Source organism: Microtus oregoni, unplaced genomic scaffold, assembly GCF_018167655.1.
Source record: "Microtus oregoni isolate MIOR12 unplaced genomic scaffold, Mior012 000016F_ref0000370, whole genome shotgun sequence".
Lineage (NCBI taxonomy): Eukaryota > Metazoa > Chordata > Mammalia > Rodentia > Cricetidae > Microtus > Microtus oregoni.
This window is the reverse complement of record NW_024543075.1, coordinates 22,339,462-22,358,256: the sequence shown is the minus strand read 5'-3', so window position 1 is coordinate 22,358,256 and position 18,795 is coordinate 22,339,462. Positions and strand designations below refer to the sequence as shown.

At 44.6% G+C, this 18,795-nt stretch overlaps 1 protein-coding gene across 2 annotated transcripts in view; it reads left to right on the top strand.

The window, feature by feature from the left end:
• Prkcb (protein kinase C beta) overlaps positions 1-18,795 on the top strand; it is a 341,534-nt gene that overhangs the window by 220,048 nt on the left and 102,691 nt on the right. For both annotated transcript variants that reach the window (XR_005975798.1, XM_041667187.1), the window contains exons 6-7: positions 14,115-14,271; positions 15,379-15,513. Coding sequence is in view for 1 of the 2 variants with exons in the window: in XM_041667187.1 (XP_041523121.1) it covers positions 14,115-14,271; positions 15,379-15,513 (292 nt within the window). In the remaining variant the exon portion in view is untranslated. The remainder of the gene's footprint in view (positions 1-14,114; positions 14,272-15,378; positions 15,514-18,795) is intronic.

Genomic DNA, 18,795 nt, shown 5'->3' with positions numbered 1-18,795 from the left:
TGTGTGCATTCCCCCTCTCCCAGTTTGTTGTGTAGTTGAGGGTGATCGTCAGCTTCTGAAAGACCTCTTTCCACTGAGTGCTAGAACCATTTGTGTGTTTCACCTCTCTCGGTTTATGCAGCAGTGAGGATTGAATCCAGGCTTCACGCATGCCAGGCAAGCTCTCTACCCATTGGGCTACATTTCCAGCCCTTAGAAAGCTATTTGCAGCAATAAAGTAAATAGCAATGCTTAGGAATGGTAAACTGAGGACACCTACTGATAAAAGGTGATGAACGGCATGGAAACAAGCTGGAGGTGTGCTCCTCGATAGCAAGAGACGACGAAATAACTGTAATCGTAAACAAAATGACAGACATGGAGAGAAAAAAGCATTTATGCCTAGGGAAATGGGCACGGAATGTTCCCAGAGCAAAGGCCAGAGCTGATGGAAGATCGCCTAAATTTGAAGTGGATCAAGACAAGCGAGTGATGGACTTCATGCAAAGGGTGTTTTCGTGATGAAAGGAAATCTCAGAGTGGGCCTAGGGAGAAAACATGCCCGGCCAAAACTCCAGTCTTAAAACGACTTTGCCAGTCTTTGCCAGAAAGAAGAGGTTTAAAACTCTGAAAGCTAACAATATAATTAAAAGGACTCTCAACTCCTTTTGCCTCAAGCCCCGAGACCTTCAATAAAGGAATTCTCTTCTTGTCTAATATCCACAGACTTGGTGATATAGTTCCCTGCTAGAGAGACCTTGTTGTATTCCACACCCAAAGGCCCTGGAAGTCTCTCCCATGTTCTCTGATGAAAATACAATTGAGTTCATTGGCACATATGGTTCTGTTAGACGCCCAGCACAGACTGTCATCAGACACACAAGATGGAGGTGGGAAACCAGCTGAGTCCTAACAATGGAAATTGTGACATGGCTCCTGGCAGGGAGGTAGAGGAAGCCAACTAGTGTGACTGGGTGACTGGGTGTGTGAACTCAGACTGGCTGAAGACTGTAACTGCAGGGTGACATCAAGCTCCCTGAGTGACATCTCCCCATGGAGTACTCCCTCAGGCAAACATCACAAGGGCCCTGCTGATCTATTCAAGGAGGGTATTGTTCCAGAGACAAGAAGGTAGAGATATTTACGTTCCCACCCAGAAGCGATGGAAAAGTGTCACCCTCTGGGCAGGATTTGGAGAGAGAGAGAACCACACTAATTCCCTAGTGGGTCAGAGGAAAGGGAGCTACCAAGGAACTGGGGGCTTGGATGAGGGTTAAAATGTAAAGGACACAGAGGAAAAACAAAACGAATCCCAAATAGCTGGAAGACAGGCTTTTGAATGTTCTTATCACATAGGACTGAGAAATGTCGGAGATGATGAAGAATCTGCCTAGGTGCTCTGAGTTGATCAATACACAATATATAAACACACTAAAGCATTACAATGTGTCCCATAAAGATGTGCAATTATTCTGTCAATAAAATTTTTTTGAAGGCTATTGGGAGTTCACAGGAGATGCCATCCATCCCAGGCAAAAGTCCAAGTCGCTAAATTGGAATGGAAAGATGCTTCTGGTAATAAGGGATGGATTTATTGCATCTGACTTCAGATCGTCCATCATCCTCAAGCTATCTCCTCTGGGGCTCATTTGTATGACGATCACATCGAAGGGATGCTGCTTCAGTCCTGGAATTTATCATGGTCATTGTACATTTTCTTCATATGATTTGGTCTAAATTCTACTGGGAAAGGAAGCCAGCGTTTGTTCAGCTTCTGCCATGAGCTTCACCTCCTCCCTAAACACCATCATCCTCGTAACTAGGGCCATGGTACAGTGCAGGTATGAAGTATTTCTCTCCACAAAGGACTCATGTATTAAAGACTGGATCCCTTGGCAGTTGGTGCTATGCTACCTTCATCAGTGGCTCACCTCCTCAGTGAGTTCACAACTGAATGGACTCTTAAGAAATGGGAACTAAGTTGGGCGGTGGTGTATGCCTTTAACTTTAATCCCAGTATTCGGGAAGCAGAGGTAGGTTGGTCTCTGTGAGTTACAGGCCAGCCTGTTCTACAGAATGAGTTTCAGGACTGCATCCAAAACTACAGAGAAATCCTGTCTTGAAAAACAAAACAAAATAACAACAAAAAAAAGGGTACTAGTTGGAAGAAGTAGGTTCCTGGGGACATGACTGTGAAGGGTAAACCTTATTATTGGCATCTTCCATTTACTCCTTTTGCTTACTGGATACCATGACACAAGCAGCTTTTCCCACAACACCGTTCTTGCTGTGGACCTAAAAGTAAGGGAGCTAATCAACCAGAGTCTGAAGCTAATGATACGGTTTGCCAAAATAAATCCTCTATTCTGTTAGCTCATGTTTCCTAGGCATGAGTGTATGTGTATGTGCACGTATATGTGTATGTGTACCTGTGAGTGTGTGTATGTGGTGTATGTATTTGTGAGTGTGTGTATGTGGTGTACGTATTTGTGAGTGTGTGAGTCTGTGTGTGTATATGGTATGTGTATTTGTGAATATGTGTGTATGTATATCTGTGAGTTTGAGTATGTGGTGTGTGTGTGTGTGTGTGTGTGTGTGTGTGTCTGCCTGTGGAGGCGAGAGGTTGACACTGGGTATCCTTTTTGATCATGTGAGAGTGTGACCACTCAACCACCTTACTGTTTGAGATGGGTCTCTCCTGGGGCTCATGAATTTGGCTAAGACGGCTAGTCAATGACCCTCAAAGATCTCTTTGTCTTTATGCTGTACTGCCAGCACTGTTTGTTTTTGTTTTGTTTGTTTGAAATGGGCAAACTGAGGTTCCAAGAAATCTTTTGATTTAAAACACCCCGTTTTTGCACACCATGGCAGAAGGGGAGATTAAGCCTGGGCCTGACATTCTCCAGCTCTCCGCACCATCTTCCACCTTTTCTCACTTGCAATGGCTTGACAGGCTCTTTTCTCAGCAGACAGACACCATGACAGTCCCAGCTGGAAATTTGACTCAACACGGATAATTAGACGTGTGACAACCGTACCTCTGCCAGCAGCCCTGGAAAGCCAGCTGTGCCAGAAGCCTGTGGGGCCTTGGCATGTTCCAGATGACTCTGGTCTGCACGTAGCCTCCCTAAAGCCCCACGTTTGTGTGCTTCGTGATCAGGGTCACTACATAGGGTGACCGGTGAAGGGGGTGGGGATGGAGACTCAGAGATGGTCAAGGTTCACAGAGCCACAGCACCAGAGAAAGAAGGGGTTAGAAAAGCCATGGTGATGAAGAAGCAGAAATAAAGGTGACATGAACATGGATTGTAGACAAAGGGGCTAAAGAAGCCTCCTGAGAAGTTATGACAGAGTGTGGGGGTGACTTTGAGCTCTCTCTCGTAAATGCTTCTTTATGTGCACGTTTTTTATGAATCACCTGAGAATAAGTTGGGGCCATAGTTCTCACTAATCCTAAAGTGTCCCAACGTACATTTCTTAAGAGCAAATATAGTTTTTAATGTGTGTTATATGATTATCTAGATGGGGAAATACAGCACACAGCTCCACAGGGTTAACCAAAGGTTCAGGAGAAATGTCAGCCACCGGAATGTCCCTGGAATCAGAGGCCAGGACAGGGTAGTAAGAAATGTTTTCGTATGTTTGTCAGTGTTTGTTCTTCTAGGCCTGGTTTCACTGAGGGGCGTCTGCTGAGGGGATCCCACTGCTCTCAATTAGGACACCTTGACTCTGCATTGAGCGTGGAGCCTGCTTCTCAGTTCTGTAATTCAAATCACAGTTTAGAAACATCACAGGGACTATCCAGCCGCCCTGCTGTGTCTTTGGGGGAATGGAGTGCAGACTCTGGAGGTCAGGACGGTGGCTTCTAGGACACTAACGATGCCCAACTTAATAACATAATCAGTACAAGAACGTATTTTCTTTCTAAGAAATTCAGACTAGGGCTGACGAGGCCAATGCTCTTCTGCTTCCCACCTCCAAACAGCTGCCTTTATCCCTTCAGAGGTAGCCATTGGTTAAAGTGCTCATCTTCTCCTGGATGTTTCTGTGTTTGCGTTCATGCAGGCCTCGCAGGAAATGCGCTTTCTTGTGCCTCCCTTGGAAGATTTGGAGAGCCTTTTAAGGAGACTTGATTTTGATAGTCTCAAAATGACAGAAAAAGGGCAAGGATAGCATTAAAAACGCTTGTATTTTCTTCACCTGATTGGCTGGCAGTTTATACTGTGCCTAATGTAGTCTACCATCATTTATATTAAACATTTTTAGATAAGTGCTTTTTTTATCCGAACAGTTTCAGAGTTCAGCAAGGCACTATGATCCCCACTGACCTCAGAATATGTCAGTACGCATTTTCCAAGGTCAAAGACGTTCTCTTAAGTGTGCAGTCTAATTATCCAAATGGGACCCGTACCACGGGCCCACTGCTATTATCTAATAGCGTGGATCTCAGTTTCACTATAGAATCACACAGACCTTTTTCTTAAACAGGGGCTTTATATTGTAATCGTTTTTATTTCTTATCTCTTCCAAACCTCTGTGTGCGGGGCTAGCCCAGTGTTTTCGGCAGGTCTGAAGTCTTTCTCAGCGCAGATACGCCTTAGTTTGTATAGCCCTTCCCCTGGGTTATAGTGTTGACTTTCCTTATCGCTAGCATTCCCAACCTGACTGTCCACGGCTGTGGCTTTGAATCTCTGTTTCAACACACACAGTGAAGACTTGTGAGGACTCAGAATACCAGGGACATTTCCCTTACAAAGAGTTTTAATTAAACAAAACAAAAAAGCCTCTCATCATTTATATAATTCAGCATTGGGACCATAAAACGCCATCATTCTTAGACTTTTTCAAGACTTACCACCACCACCACCACCACCACCCTCCAGAGGAGGAGGGTTAAACAGTTTAGGAAAGTTCTTGAAGAACAGGTTCCTAGGAAAGTCAATCACGCCAGTGCTGTCTCTTCCCACACCATGTCTGGAATGTTCACCAGACTAGAGAGGTTTCACCTTCTGGAGTTGGTTTGATCCCCGCCTAGCTCAAAACAAGCCCTGTTTTCTGACCCAGCATGATCTTCTCCCGTGCGGTTAGCAAACTTCCACCAGGGGGATGGGCGCGATTTCTGCTTTGTGTGAAGTGTATCGTACCATCTGCACTGGCTGGATTTCAGCAAAGATAGTAAAGAAACATTTATCAAGAAAAATCAAAGTTGATCCAGCCAAGTGCGGTCTAGAGAGCCTGGCTTCCTCCGTGCAGATGTGGCTTCCTCGCTGCTGGGAAACATGACTTGACTTTGCAAAGCTTCCAAGGGACAGGCCTCTGGATGTGAGCCTGCAGCGCCTGTCAACTGCTCGTGATGCAGTGGTTTTAAAGTAGCCATCCTCCTGGAGATGTGAAAGTCAGCAGCTCTGAATCGACCCCGCTCTACCCATTCCCAGAAATGTTAGCCCCTTTGATAGACAGGAGAGGTTCCAGAGGATGGAAGTGGGAGAAAAATCTAAGAAGGATGTGGGGGAGGTGGAGCAAAGCTTGGATGAGGAATGTTCACTGCCAGGCGGGGGAGCAGAAGGTGGAGGAAGGACTGCAGGACGTGGCACCTAGCAGTCCAGCAGGGAGCGGTTGGCAGGAATCCTAACCTTCATCAGAGAACTGCCTCCCAGTGCTTGTCTAATACAGTGTCAGTTCATATGACTAGGAGCCTACGGAAGTGGAGAAGAGAGACTCTCTATTGCTACATGCATGTGTCTTGTCAATCATCCAAACAGACAGGCTTATGGCCCTTCAGAACAACTCAGTTCATGTTTTTATGTGGATCTCTGTGTGATCGAAGTGTCATTCCCAGACTAGAAACTGGCACGTGCTATTTTCCTTGGAAGACTTGAGCAACGAGAGAAAATAACAGTTGGGGATTGTGTTCTGTGGGGAAGGCGTCGCTCCTCGGAGCTGTGTTACTCCATGTGTGCTCCGTGGGCCAGCAGCCTCCACCTCACCCGAGACTTGTTAGAAAAGCAGAGAAACACATCTCACTCTAGTGCTACCGAGCCAGCATCAGTCCATGGGGGTGAGTAGCAGGAATCGTGTTTTTGAGAGCTTTAGGGTTCCTCTGTGCTACGGTTTGCAGAGTCCTCTCGCTGAGGTTTCAAATGGGAAGGTCCATTACATGGTTCCTGTGAAGAAATGAAGTGGACTTGGTGGCACAGGGTGTCATTCTAGGTACCCAGGACGCAAAAGCAGGAGGATCACAAGTTCAAGGCCAGCCTGGGAAGCATAGTTAGCCCCTGACTCAAAATAAACTCAACAGAGGTCTGGCATCTGTGGGGCTTTGCATTCAACCCTCAGTACTGCAAAAGTAATAGAGACTAGACAAGTGTGGTCAGAAGCCACCGACTAACAACCCGGAGCCAGCAGTGACTCTGGGAACCCTTACTGAGTATTTTCTAGGTTCTGCACCAAATATTCCCTGTCCAATTTTACCATTAAGTCAACATATTTTATTGATCAAGAAAGCAAGGTTGAAAGTTTACAGAGAAAGCCGGTAAGATTCCTGCTCTGTACCCACAACCCTTCGTGGCCTGCCTACTGTCTCATCAGGAATCAATTATACTTTCAATAGATTTGGTTTCATATCTTCTTTGTGGACAGAATCAGCATCTTATGTTTTCCCCAGACTCCTTGGAAGGTAACAGGACACTTAGGGAATAGTGGGACCCTGCTCATCAAACCTAACGGAATCAGGGCCAGAGAAGAACATTTATTGCATTTGGTACAAAAAGAGATATTACTTGTGGCTGAGATGGAGGATGAATTCAACTCATGTCTTTTTAAAAATTAATTTTGTTTATTTATTTTACATCCCAACGACAGTTTCCCCTCCCTCTGCTCCTCCCATTCCCTAGCCCTATCTCCCCTCTGTCCCACTACCCCATTCACCCCTCCTCTGCTTCTCTTCAGAAAGGGGCAGGCTTCCATGGGTATCAACAAAACACTCTAGTATGAGGAATAGGTTCCCAAAAGTCGGCCAAAGTGTTAGTGACAGCCCCTGCTCCCGCTGTGAGGAGTCCCACAAGTAAACGAAGCTACTCAACTGTCACATATACGTATGTGATATATACATGCTTAGGGCTTAAGTTGATCCCATACAAGCTCCCTGGTTGTCTGTTCAGACTCTTTGAGCTCCTGTGAGCCCGGGTTAGTTGTTTCTGTGGGTTTTCTTGTGATGTCCTTGCTCCTACAATCCTTCCTCCCTCTCTTCAGTAGAATTCCCTGAGCTCAGTCTAATGTTTGGCTGTGGGTCTGCATCTCTTTCCATCAGCTGCTGGATGAAAGATCTCTGCCGACAATTGGGATAGTCGCTAATCTGGTCGCAGGAGATGGTCAGGTCAGGCTACGTATTCACATTTGCTAGGAGTCTTAGCTGGGGTCATCCTTGTAGATTTCATTGATTGAGGTTTCTACCTGATTCCAAAGTGCCCCCACCTTTCCAGTCATCCCTTTCAGTACTCTCCCCCTCCATCTACCCACCCCCAGGCCAATCCCTCAGGTTCCTATCCCTATCTACCCTCACAGTCTACCCATGAGATCTATTCTATTTTCCCTTCCCAAGGAGATCCTTGTGTTCCCTCTTGGGCACTCTTTGTGTTATCTATCCTCTCTGTGGATTGCAGCATGGTTATCCTTTACTTTACAGCTAGTGTCCACTTATAGGTGAGAACATACCATGTTTGCCTTTCTGGGTCTGGGTTACCTCACTCAGGACGATTATTTCTAGTTCCATCCATTTGCCTTCAGGTTTCACGATGTCACTGTTGTTAACAGCCGAATAATACTCCATTGTGTAAATGTACCACATTTTCTTTATCCAATCTTCTGTTGAGGGACATCTAGGTTGTTTCCAGGTTCTGACTATTACGAATAAAGATGCTACGAACATAGCTGAGCAAGTGTCTTTGTGGTATGATTAAGCATTTTTTGGGCATGTGTCCAACAGTGTTAGCCCATGTTTTAGCAGAGGAAAACCCATCCACATGTCCTGTAATTTCATTCATTAAATCGTGACCCCTACTGACTGTGTGACCTTAGGCGCATTCCCCTCCTTTTTGTCCTGCTTCCTTCCTACTCTCCTTTCCTTGCTCCCTATTCCTCTTCTCCCTCCCTTTCCTCTGCTGGAATGTCCATACATCCTCTCTCCATCTTCCCACTGTTTCTTCCCTCCCTCTGTCCTTTCTCTTTCTGTTTTCTTCTCCAGAGTGGTCAGCTAATTGGATGTAAAAAAATAAAGATATTTGACTTTAACTTGTGTCTTGTTGGATAAGTAAACTAGAAAGAAATTGGTAAGGAAATTGAGAGTGTTTTCCAAGGAAACCATTGTGCTGAATCCTAAAAGCTATACCCCATAAATGGAGAAAAGCAGGAGGGGGTGGGCTACAGAGACTATGTGTCTAGTCCAACGGATTGATTGCTGACCAGGAGTGACAGAATTCATGGGAAGGAAATGACGTAAGCGCTGTGAGAATGGGACCTGTGAAGAGGGTCTGTGGACCACTGTGGGGGAAGAACTGTGACTGGGTGGAAGAAGTGAGCGCTGTAGGAAGTGAAGGGGTGGAGGATGCTCCAGTCTTTCATTCTCTCGTCTGCTGTTCTTGTCATCTTGAGATCAGAGAATTTCTGTTTTTTTATTATTGATTTTTATGGAGCTCTACATTTTTCTCTGCTCCCCGCCCTGCCTCTCCCCTCCCCCCTTCAACCCTCTCCCAGGGTCCCCATGCTCCCAATTTACTCAGGAGATCTTGTCTTTTTCTACTTCCCATATAAATTAGATCCATGTATGTCTCTCTTAGGGTCCTCATGTTGTCTGAGTTCTTTGAGGTTGTGATTTGTAGGCTGTTTTTCTTTGCTTTATGTCTAAAAACCAGTTATGAGTGAGTACATGTGTCTTTCTGGGTCTGGGTTACCTCACTCAAAATGATGTTTTCTCGCTCCATCCATTTGCCTGCAAATTTCAAGCTGTTGTTATTTTTTTCTGCTGTGTAGTACTCCATTGTGTAAATGTACCACGTTTTCCTTATCCATTCTTCAGTTGAGGGCATTTAGGTTGTTTCCAGGTTCTGGCTATGACAAACAATCCTGCTGTGAACATAGCTGAGCACATGTCCTTCTGGCACAGTTGAGCATCCTTTGGATATATACCCAAAAGTGTTATTGCTGGGTCTTGAGGAAGGTTGTTTCCTAATTTTCTGAGAAATCGCCACTCTAATGTCCAAAAGGACTGCACCAGATTGCATTCCCAGCAGCAGTGCAGAAGTGTTCCCTTTACCCCACAACCTCTCTAGCATAAGTTGTCATCAGTGTTTTTGATCTTGGCCATTCTTACAGGTGTAAGATGAAATCTCAAAGTTGTTTTGATTTGCATTTCTTTCATGACTAAGGATGTTGAACATTTCCTTAAGTGTCATTCAGCCATTTTAGATTCTCTGTTGAGAGTTTTCTGTTTAGGTCTGTACTCCATTTTTTTATTGGATTATTTGTTCTTTTGATGACCAATTTCTTGAGTTCTTTGTATATTTTGGAGATCAGTCAATCCGCTGTCTGATGTGGGGTTGGTGAAGATCTTTTCCCATTCTGTAGGCTGTTGTTTTGTCTTGTTGACCATGTCCTTTGCTTTACAGAAGTTTTCCAGTTTCAGGAGGTCCCATTTATTAATTGTTTCTCTCAGTGTCTGTGCTACTAGAGTTATATTTAGGAAGTGGTCTCCTGTGCCAATGCGTTCAAGTGTTACTTCCCATTTTTTCTTCTGTGAGGTTCAATGTGGCTGGCTTTATGTTAAGGTCTTTGATCCATTTGATTTGAGTTTTGTGCATCGTGATAGATATGGATCTATTTTCATTCTTCTATATGTTGATATGCAGTTATGCCAGCACTATTTGTTAAATATTGTTTCTTTTTTTCCCATAGTTCTTGCTTTTTTTCCCCAAAAATCGGGTATTTGAAAGTGTGTGGCTTAATATCTGGGTCTTCTATTTGGTTCCATTGGTCATCCTGTCTGTTTTTATGCCAATACCAGACTGTTTTTCAGCACTGTAGGAGACTTTGAAGTTAGGGATTGTGATGCCTCCAGAAATTTTTTATTTGTACAGGATTGTTTTGACTATTCTGGTTTTTTTGCTTTTCCATATGAAGTTGAGTATCGTTTTTTCGAGGTCTGAAGAATTTTGCTGGGATTTTGCTGAGCATTGCATTGAATCTGTAGATTGCTTTTGGTAAGATTGCCATTTTTACTATGTTAATTCTGCCTACCCTAGAACATTGAGAGATCTTTCCATTTTCTGGTGTCTTCTTCAATTTCTTCAAAAATTTAAAGTTCTTATCATACATGTCTTCCACTTGTTTGGTTAGAGTTACTCCAAGATATTACATGCTTTTTGTGGCTATTGTGAAGGGTATGTTTCTCTGATTTCTTTCTCAGCCCATTTATCATCTGTGTACAGGGGGGTTACTGATTTTTTTTGAGTTAATCTTGTATCCTGCTACATTACTGAAAGTGTTTGAATTGTAGAAGTTCCTTGATACGATTTTTGGGGTCTCTTAAGTGAACTATTATATCATCAGCAAATAATAGAAGTCAAAATATAGAGTTTGACTTCTTCTTTTTTGATTTGTATCCCTTGTATCCCTTGATCTCCTTTTGGTGTCTTATTGCTCTAGCTAGGACCTCAAGAACTATATTGAATAGATATGAAGAGAGTGGAATTAGTATTGCTGTTGACTTCTATTTTTAAGCCATGGTTATTTGATAAGATACATGGGGTTATTCCAATGTTTGTTTGGTTTTTTTTTATTTTGTATTTGTTGAAGCTTGTTTTGTTCCCGAATATGTGGTTAATTTTGAGAAGGTTCCATGAGGTTCTGAGAAGAAGGTATATATATTCTCTTCTGTTTGGATGGAATATTCTATAGATGTCTGTTAAGTCCATTTGAGTCATAACATCTGCTAGTTCCCTTATTTCTCTGTTAATTTTTTTGTCTGATTGACCTGTCCAGTGGCGAGATTGGAGTGTTCAAGTCTCCTACTATTAGTGTGTGGGGTTTAATGTATGATTTAAGTTTTAGAAGTGTTTTTTTATATATGAGGGTGCCCTTGTATTTAGGGCATAGATGTTCAGTATTGAGATTTCTTCTTGATGGATATTTACTGTGACTAATATGTAATGTCCTTCTTTGTCTCTTTTGATTGATTTTACTTTGAAGTCTATTTTGTTAGATATTAGGATAGCTACACCTGCTTGTTTCTTAGGTCCATTTGATTGGAAATTTTTTCCTAACCCTTTACTCTGAGGTAATGTCTGTCTTTGAGGTTAAGGTGTGTTTCTTGTACGCAGAAGAAGGATGGATTCTGTTTTCATATCCAATCTGTTAGCCTGTTTCCTTTTACAGATGAGTTGAGTCCATTTATATTAAGGTCTCTGGCTCTGATCTTCTCCCTCAGAGGTCCCAGACTCATGCCAGGACCAGCAGAGCTTTCTGGTTTCTGCCTACTCCCTTGTAGGTCCCAGATCGATGACTGGACCCACAGAGATAGCTGGCTCAGTCCTACTCCTGTGGAACTTGTTGCCTCAGGCCCGCTCTGGCCCAAGGTCCCTGGCTCAGACCTGCTCCTGTGGAGTTCACTGTCCCAGGCCTGCTCTGAAAATTCCACTTTTTGTTGTGTTGTTGCATCCATGTAACATTTAGAGAGCGTGTACAGAAATAGCTGTGGAAATGGGTATCACTGCCTCATTGCTGACTTTGGTGGGATTGTGTTTGTCATAAACTGTGATGCTTTTATTTCAGCTAGCTGTGACCCTGTTGAGAGATTTTCATGCTAGTTTCAGATAACTACAATGACCTTGTGGTTTTCTTCTTTCAGTTTTAAATTGATGAATATATTAATAATAGATTTGTGAAAAGGTTGAATCATCTTTACATTTCCAGTAGATTCAATATTCGTTTGTCTGAGTTTCATTTGTTTTTGGACTGAATATATTATCTTGGATTTTCTTTCCCAAGATGGACAACACAACCTTACATTATTTAACACTATAAGCTTAAGTTCCATGCAAGCCTCTTTTTCTGGTCCCCTTTTCTCAGCTGTGTATGTTTCTACTCTTTGAGCTACTGTTTGATCAGCTTTTCCTGTTCTCCAAGCAGATGTTTCCTTCTCCCTCGTCTCCTCTCTGGCCCACTGTATCTTTGGGTCAGATCCTACACACCCTTTCCTTCCCTAAGCTGGTTCTATAGCCTTCATTAAGGAGCCTTCATTAAGGAGCCTTAATTTTAGGTGGAGTCTAGCTGTAATGCTGTTAATATTTTCCCAACCTTCTCTCTGTGGACTCTCTGGGTGCTTCTGCGTAATGACATGTGGATGGCAGATGTACCCTCATTTAGACGGCAACTCTTTTTCCTTTTTTGTCCTTTTCTTTTTGGATGAAGGTAACATTTGCAGCATATAAATTAGCCATTTTCTCTTTTAAAATACATAGTTCCCTATACTTTACATTTACAGCATTGTGGTTATTTCTCTAGTTTAATGAGCCCATCACCTCTAAAGAAAAGCTTGTGCCCATGAAGCGCTACTTCTTTGGTCCCCTTCCCTCACATGCAGCAACAGTGAACCCTCTGTTTGTCTGTGTGGGTTGACTGCTCAGGATTAGCTTAGTACTGTCTCGTTGCTGGATCCAATACCTGAGAGAACAGCCTGAGGGAAGAAGGGTTTGTTCTACTCATGGTTTCAGTCCGTCATGGTGGGAGAGTGTGATGGAAAAGCTCACATCTTGACAAACAAGAGACAGAGCAGAACGGTTACAGGAGATGGCCAGGACAAGATCTAGTTCTCAAGAACATGCCCTCAGTGACTTATTTCTCCAGCCAGACTCTACCGTCTGCAATTGCACCAGCTCCCAATAGCTAATTCTTATTTGGCATCCATCAGTGGATTAGACCATTCATTTAGCCAGAGCCCTGGTGGTCTAATCATTTCCATAAATGCCCTGATAGACACACCACGAAATGTACTTTCCTAATGTCCCAAGTTCTTTCCAGTTGACAAAATCTCAATGGAGAATGACCATCACACAGCACGTGACCGTTGTGCCTGGGCATATGCATGCTCATTGCAGCTCCTTTCCCAATACCCAGAAAGGAGATGCCACCCGGATGTCGACAAATGATGAATGGATAAACAAATACAGTATAACTATGGAATGGAATATTACTGAACTTTAAAAAGCAACATGGATACTTGCTGTACAATGACACCTTGAAACGATCATGCTAAAACTAAAAGGGACAGATTCTTGTGGGTCTTGGGGAAGGGGATTTTAGAAAAATTAGAGTGTGTCTTAGGAGTAAGGAGGGGCGAAAGCAAAACTGAAGTCAGAAGTCAATTTTTAGGAAGGCTGAGCATAAAGTATGTTGTCGTAGGGTTCCGTTACTCTAAGAAAGCACTATGACCATAAACAACTTGGGGAGGAAAGGGTTCATTTTACCTTACGGTTCCACATCGCATTCCATCATCTAATGGAGTCAGGATGGGAGGGCAGGAACCTGGAGGCAGGGACTGATGCAGAGACCATGGAAGAGTATTACCGACTGGCTTGCTCATCAGGACTTGCTCAGCCTGATTTCTTATGTAACCCAGACCATCAGCTCAGGGGAGCCCTGCTCACAAGTGAGCTGAGCCCTCCCCTGTCATCATCAATCAAGAAAATGCCCCACAGTCTTACTTACAGGCTAATCTGGTGAGGGTATTTTCTCTTGAGGTTCCTTCTTCCAAAATGACTTCAGCTTGTGTCAAGTTGACATAAAACTAACAAGTGCATTTGTTATATACATATATACACGCTTGAAAATATTATAAGGAAACATTATTTTGCATAATTAATATATGCTAATAAAGGTTTTAAGAATAATTTTTTATGCAATATGGAACAGAATTTACATCCTGTCAGGCTGTCTCATTTGCATGCCTCTCAAGCTGTTGATATTAATGAAATTCTCACCAAGCAGCGATGCCCAGGACCCAGCCATGGGTATCACAGGCATCACTAACAGATATGTAAACATTTTGGACGTTAGTAATATTGGAACTGCATTTTGTTTTTCAGTAAGAGATGCTAAAAATCTTGTACCTATGGACCCCAATGGCTTGTCAGATCCCTACGTTAAACTGAAACTGATTCCTGATCCCAAAAGTGAGAGTAAGCAGAAGACCAGGACCATCAAGTGCTCTCTCAACCCCGAGTGGAACGAGACCTTCAGATTGTAAGTACAAACCATGCTGGCTCAGCATGGGTGATAGAGGATAGTGGTCTTCAGGGACTGGGGCATCTCTCCTTTATCTCCCCTTTAGCCTCTCTTTTCTTTCTTTTCCCTTCACTTCCCTTCCCCCTTCTCTTCCCTCTGGATTTCAGTATTGTGAGCTAAGGGGAAATTGGATCTTTTTCTAATAGAGTTGAGACTGTTTGTGATGTGTGGAGCCAGGCTGGATGGGATTGAGTATTCATGCTGCCTGCTAAAGGGGAATGAGTGGGGCATAGTCTATAGGTTATACTGTCAATATCTCCAGGGCTGAGTTTACATGGTACTTGGTTTGCTTCCTACTGGGAGGACCATATCAGCTTTGCTTTAGGGTCTTCTCTGGTCAGGAAAAGTATATGGGTCCCCTCTAAACATGTCTGGGCCAACGGTCATTCATAGTAACAGCTGGTATTTACTGAGCAGGTATGATGTACAGTCAAGCACCAATTAAGTGATCTGACTAACAATTGCTGGTTAATTCATTTCTATTTTATTTGTGGGCCTTGCTAAAGAGGTCCCTGAGTGAGTAGCTGAGGAGGATGCAGCCTTGTGTAGTTTGACACCGTAGGTCGTGCTGCAGCCACAGGCTGGCATCACGGTTCTTGGGGGCAACCTTATACCCTTGCCTCTTTCTCAGGATAAAGCAATGTCTATCTGAGCCTTTCAGGGCCATGTTGCAGAACAGTTTCCCCTGAGACTCCAGCAAGAGGTTTCTCCATGAGTTTCTCTACTTCATCACAAGTATACAAATGCACACACATCTGTGCCCAGTGATGTCTTTGGGTATCAGAATTCTTCTCCGTGACTGTCTGTGGGAATAAAGACAGAGACAATAGCCCCAGATAGACCTTCTTTTGTTGGAGCTAGCCAAGGTCTCCCACCTGTTTAATCAACAGGCTGTCAAACAATGAGTCCTTACTGCCAGGGGAGTGGAAACCAAGTGCGTCTCCTGCAGCAGCTTGTGACAGTTAAGGGTTTCTATCTCAGGCCCTCACCCTCTTGTACATTTTATCTACAGGAGAAATCAAGATGGCCTTGGCTGACTGACTCTCTCTCTCTTTCTCCCTCCAGTCAGCTGAAGGAATCAGACAAGGACAGAAGACTCTCCGTAGAGATCTGGGATTGGGACCTGACCAGCAGGAATGACTTCATGGGATCTCTGTCATTTGGGATTTCAGAACTGCAGAAGGCCGGGGTGGATGGCTGGTAAGAATTCTGCATTGGAAACCACAATGCAAGTCGGTCCATCAGACCTGGGACCGAATATGTTTTCCCTTTTCTCTTAAAATTGCAATATGCAAACGAAAACCCACCACAGTGACTGCTAGCTTGGCTCGGTCTCACGCATGCGCCTTGTTTGGCTCTTCAATTTACAGAGCGGGAGTTGGCAGGGCCTGGTGACATGGGCCTTCCATCCTAGATAATTGGTAGCTGAGGTTGGAAGGGTTGCATCGGGGAGGGCCTGCCTGGGGAACTTTGATCACTTACTTCAAAATAAAGTAAAAGGAGGCCTGGGAGATGGCTGGGTGGCAATGCATCTACCCAGCGTGCATGAACAAGGCCCTAAATTTAATCCCCAGGGCTTTAAAAAAAATAATTAATTGCTAGTATTAAAAGAGATGAGGAGACAGCTTGCTGAGTCAGTAAAGTGCTTGATTGTATATGAGCATGAGGACTTGAGCTCAGATCCCCTGCACCCCTGTAAAAGCGGGCACAACAGCAGCGGCATGTATCTGTAACCACAGCACTGGTGGGGCAAAGGGGGCAGAAACTAGGGGCATCCAGAGACAAGAAAACCCCTAGAACTCACTGGGTAATGAGTCTAACCCATTGGTGAGCTTGAATTCAGTGAGAAGGACCTTCCAAAAGTAAAGTGGAGAGTGATTGAAAAAAGGCGGTGAACATCAACCTTTCTCCTCGAGGAACACACACACGCACGCACGCGCACACACACATATGCATGCACGCACACCCACATACCCACGCATACGCATGCACACATGCATGCACGTGCAAACACACGCATACATGCATGCACACACACGCATGCACGCATGCACACACACAATCTGAAATGACAAGACTCTAGCTGTGAAAAGCCAAATGCCAGGGAGTGGTTCTCTCTTGGCCACAGTCTTTACCGGTCCCTAGTGATCACCTCTGCCCTACTGTACCCAGCCTCATGGGCACTAAAGCCCTCTCTCAAGCTTACCTGACAGATCTGGGCAATCCAGACAGTCTTGACTCCTCAAGGCCATGTGTCCCCATTGATAGTGCCTCCTGTCCGTGGTCACCCACCTGTCTTCTTTCTGCTGCTTTGCTCTTTCCCACTGCCAGAACAAAGCACCCTCATCTGGCGTCTCCATCAGGAAAGTAGGTCAGCCCCATGGGCAACCACCTCATTGTCACCTGAGAAAGAGAGTCAGGATCAATGGTCTAACCTGGCTTCCCAACCATCACTTTGGGGGAAGTGGTGATTGGACCTGTTCTTAGTTCTTCAAGATAAATTGTCTCCTTTCTAAATTGTCTCACTCGGGACTCTTTCAGTTCCGAGTGGAAGAAAAGAAAAATCAAACTGATTTCCCACAAAAGAGAATGCATCTTCCAAGCCATACATCCTCCATTGCCCACCTTAAGCTTCCTGGTCCTTGTTCCACATTGATTTATCACAGGCTCTTCTTCAAATGGATAGAATGTTCTAGTCCCTCAGGGTGCATCAGGATAGAAGACAAATGTGTGTTTGTGAACCCCTGGTGGGGAGCAGAGATGAAACTTGAACAAGAAATTACTCACGACAGCAGTCGAAGACCACGTGATGAGAGCGGTGATGTGGACAATCCGTGGATAGTCACCATGACTTGGGGGGCGGGATTTAAAAAGGCACAATTCAGAAGTGATTAAAACACCAGTCTTACAAAATCATGAGCACGAACCAAGGCTATCCTCAGCTCATTACTGAAGGCCATGGCTGACTCCATGGAAAGGTTTGGTAGATTGATAGCGAGAAAACTGGTGTTTGGAGGGAAAGGTTTGCTGAATTAGCTGGGCCACATTAAATATATGCATACAGAAAATCACAGCTTGATGGAAACCCAGGCTTGGGGTTCTGTCATCTGCCTGCCTGGATCAGAAGAAGGTCACAACTCACTTTTCCAAAAGTTCACATTTTCCTCTGCAGATCAGGGAGCCACCTGCACACGATGACTAAGTTTAGTGACATTACAGGAGGAAGGAGCTGCTTGAGCAGGAAACACTAGTGTGACATCCTTTCTTCCCCTTCATGGTTTCGGATACTTTCCCCGTGGCGTGTCCCCGCCCTCACGGATCCACAGACTGGGTGTTCCTTCCTTGGCAGGTCAAGTTGGCAGGGGCTAAAGAGAAGGTCCATGATCCCTAGTGGGTAGAAGTGAGGCAGGAAAGAACATAATGATAGTTGTAGTAAAGATAGTTACCACCAACTGGCTCTGACTGGGTGCCAGGCACAGGACGGAAAACACAGGTGCAAGAACCACAGCTACAGGAAAAACATGGCGGCTTCTTTTGTGAAAACGTCCTTGGCTTTCTCAGACTGTTTGTGAGCTTGTGGTGGCCACAGGGTAGGGTTTTGCTGGGGCAGCCTCCCAGGTTTCTCTCTTGAAGAGGAGCTATTCTGAACAGCACCCTCATACTCCAGAGCAGGTCTGGCCCCACCTTGCTTTGTGGCTTCTTAAGGGCTTCCTGCTTGTGCCTTAGGTCTTGTGCCTACTGTGTGTGTCTTCCCCACAGAGCCCAACACATTCCAGTCCCAGGCCACACCAGGCCCCATTCCCCACCCCTTGCCCTAGCGCTTCTGGGACTTCTCACTTCTGAGACCCCTTCATGGAGAGACCCCTCCCCACCTCTCCTAGCTTCTGTGATTGCACAGTCCTCTAGGAAGGTGGGACCACACCAGAACACTACCTTCCTTGTAATCCCAAACCCCTTTCTTTCCCAGGCCAATTGAGTGTTCGAGGAGCTTAAGTCCATTTTCAGAAATGAAGTTGTCACACCCCCCCCCACCCCGCCACCTCTAGTTTTGCTGTGTGCACATTCAGCCCAATATGCGGCACAACCTTTGGCCTGGGTTGCGCCTGCCCGTTTTAAATGGCAGCACCAGAAAACCAAGTGTTTGCTTAAAACAGTTGTTGGCTGAAACAGTTTTCCTGTGAGAATCTTAGCAAGAGCTATGCATTAACGTAAGCACACAGAAAGACAACGAAAAGGCACTGGCCTGGCTTTGGTAATAAGATGGGTTAGTTCCCTCTCCAATGCCACACATACTCCAAGTGTTGGTGTCTTCCTGCAATCCCAGCACTGGCGAGGTGGAGGCAGGGTGGATCAGAAGTTCAAGGGCATCCTTAGCTATAAAGGGAGTTGAAGGCCAGTCTGGACTATATGAGATCCCCCTCCCCATCTAAAAAAAGTATAATGAATAATAATTAATACATTTTTGAGGCACACTGAACTTGG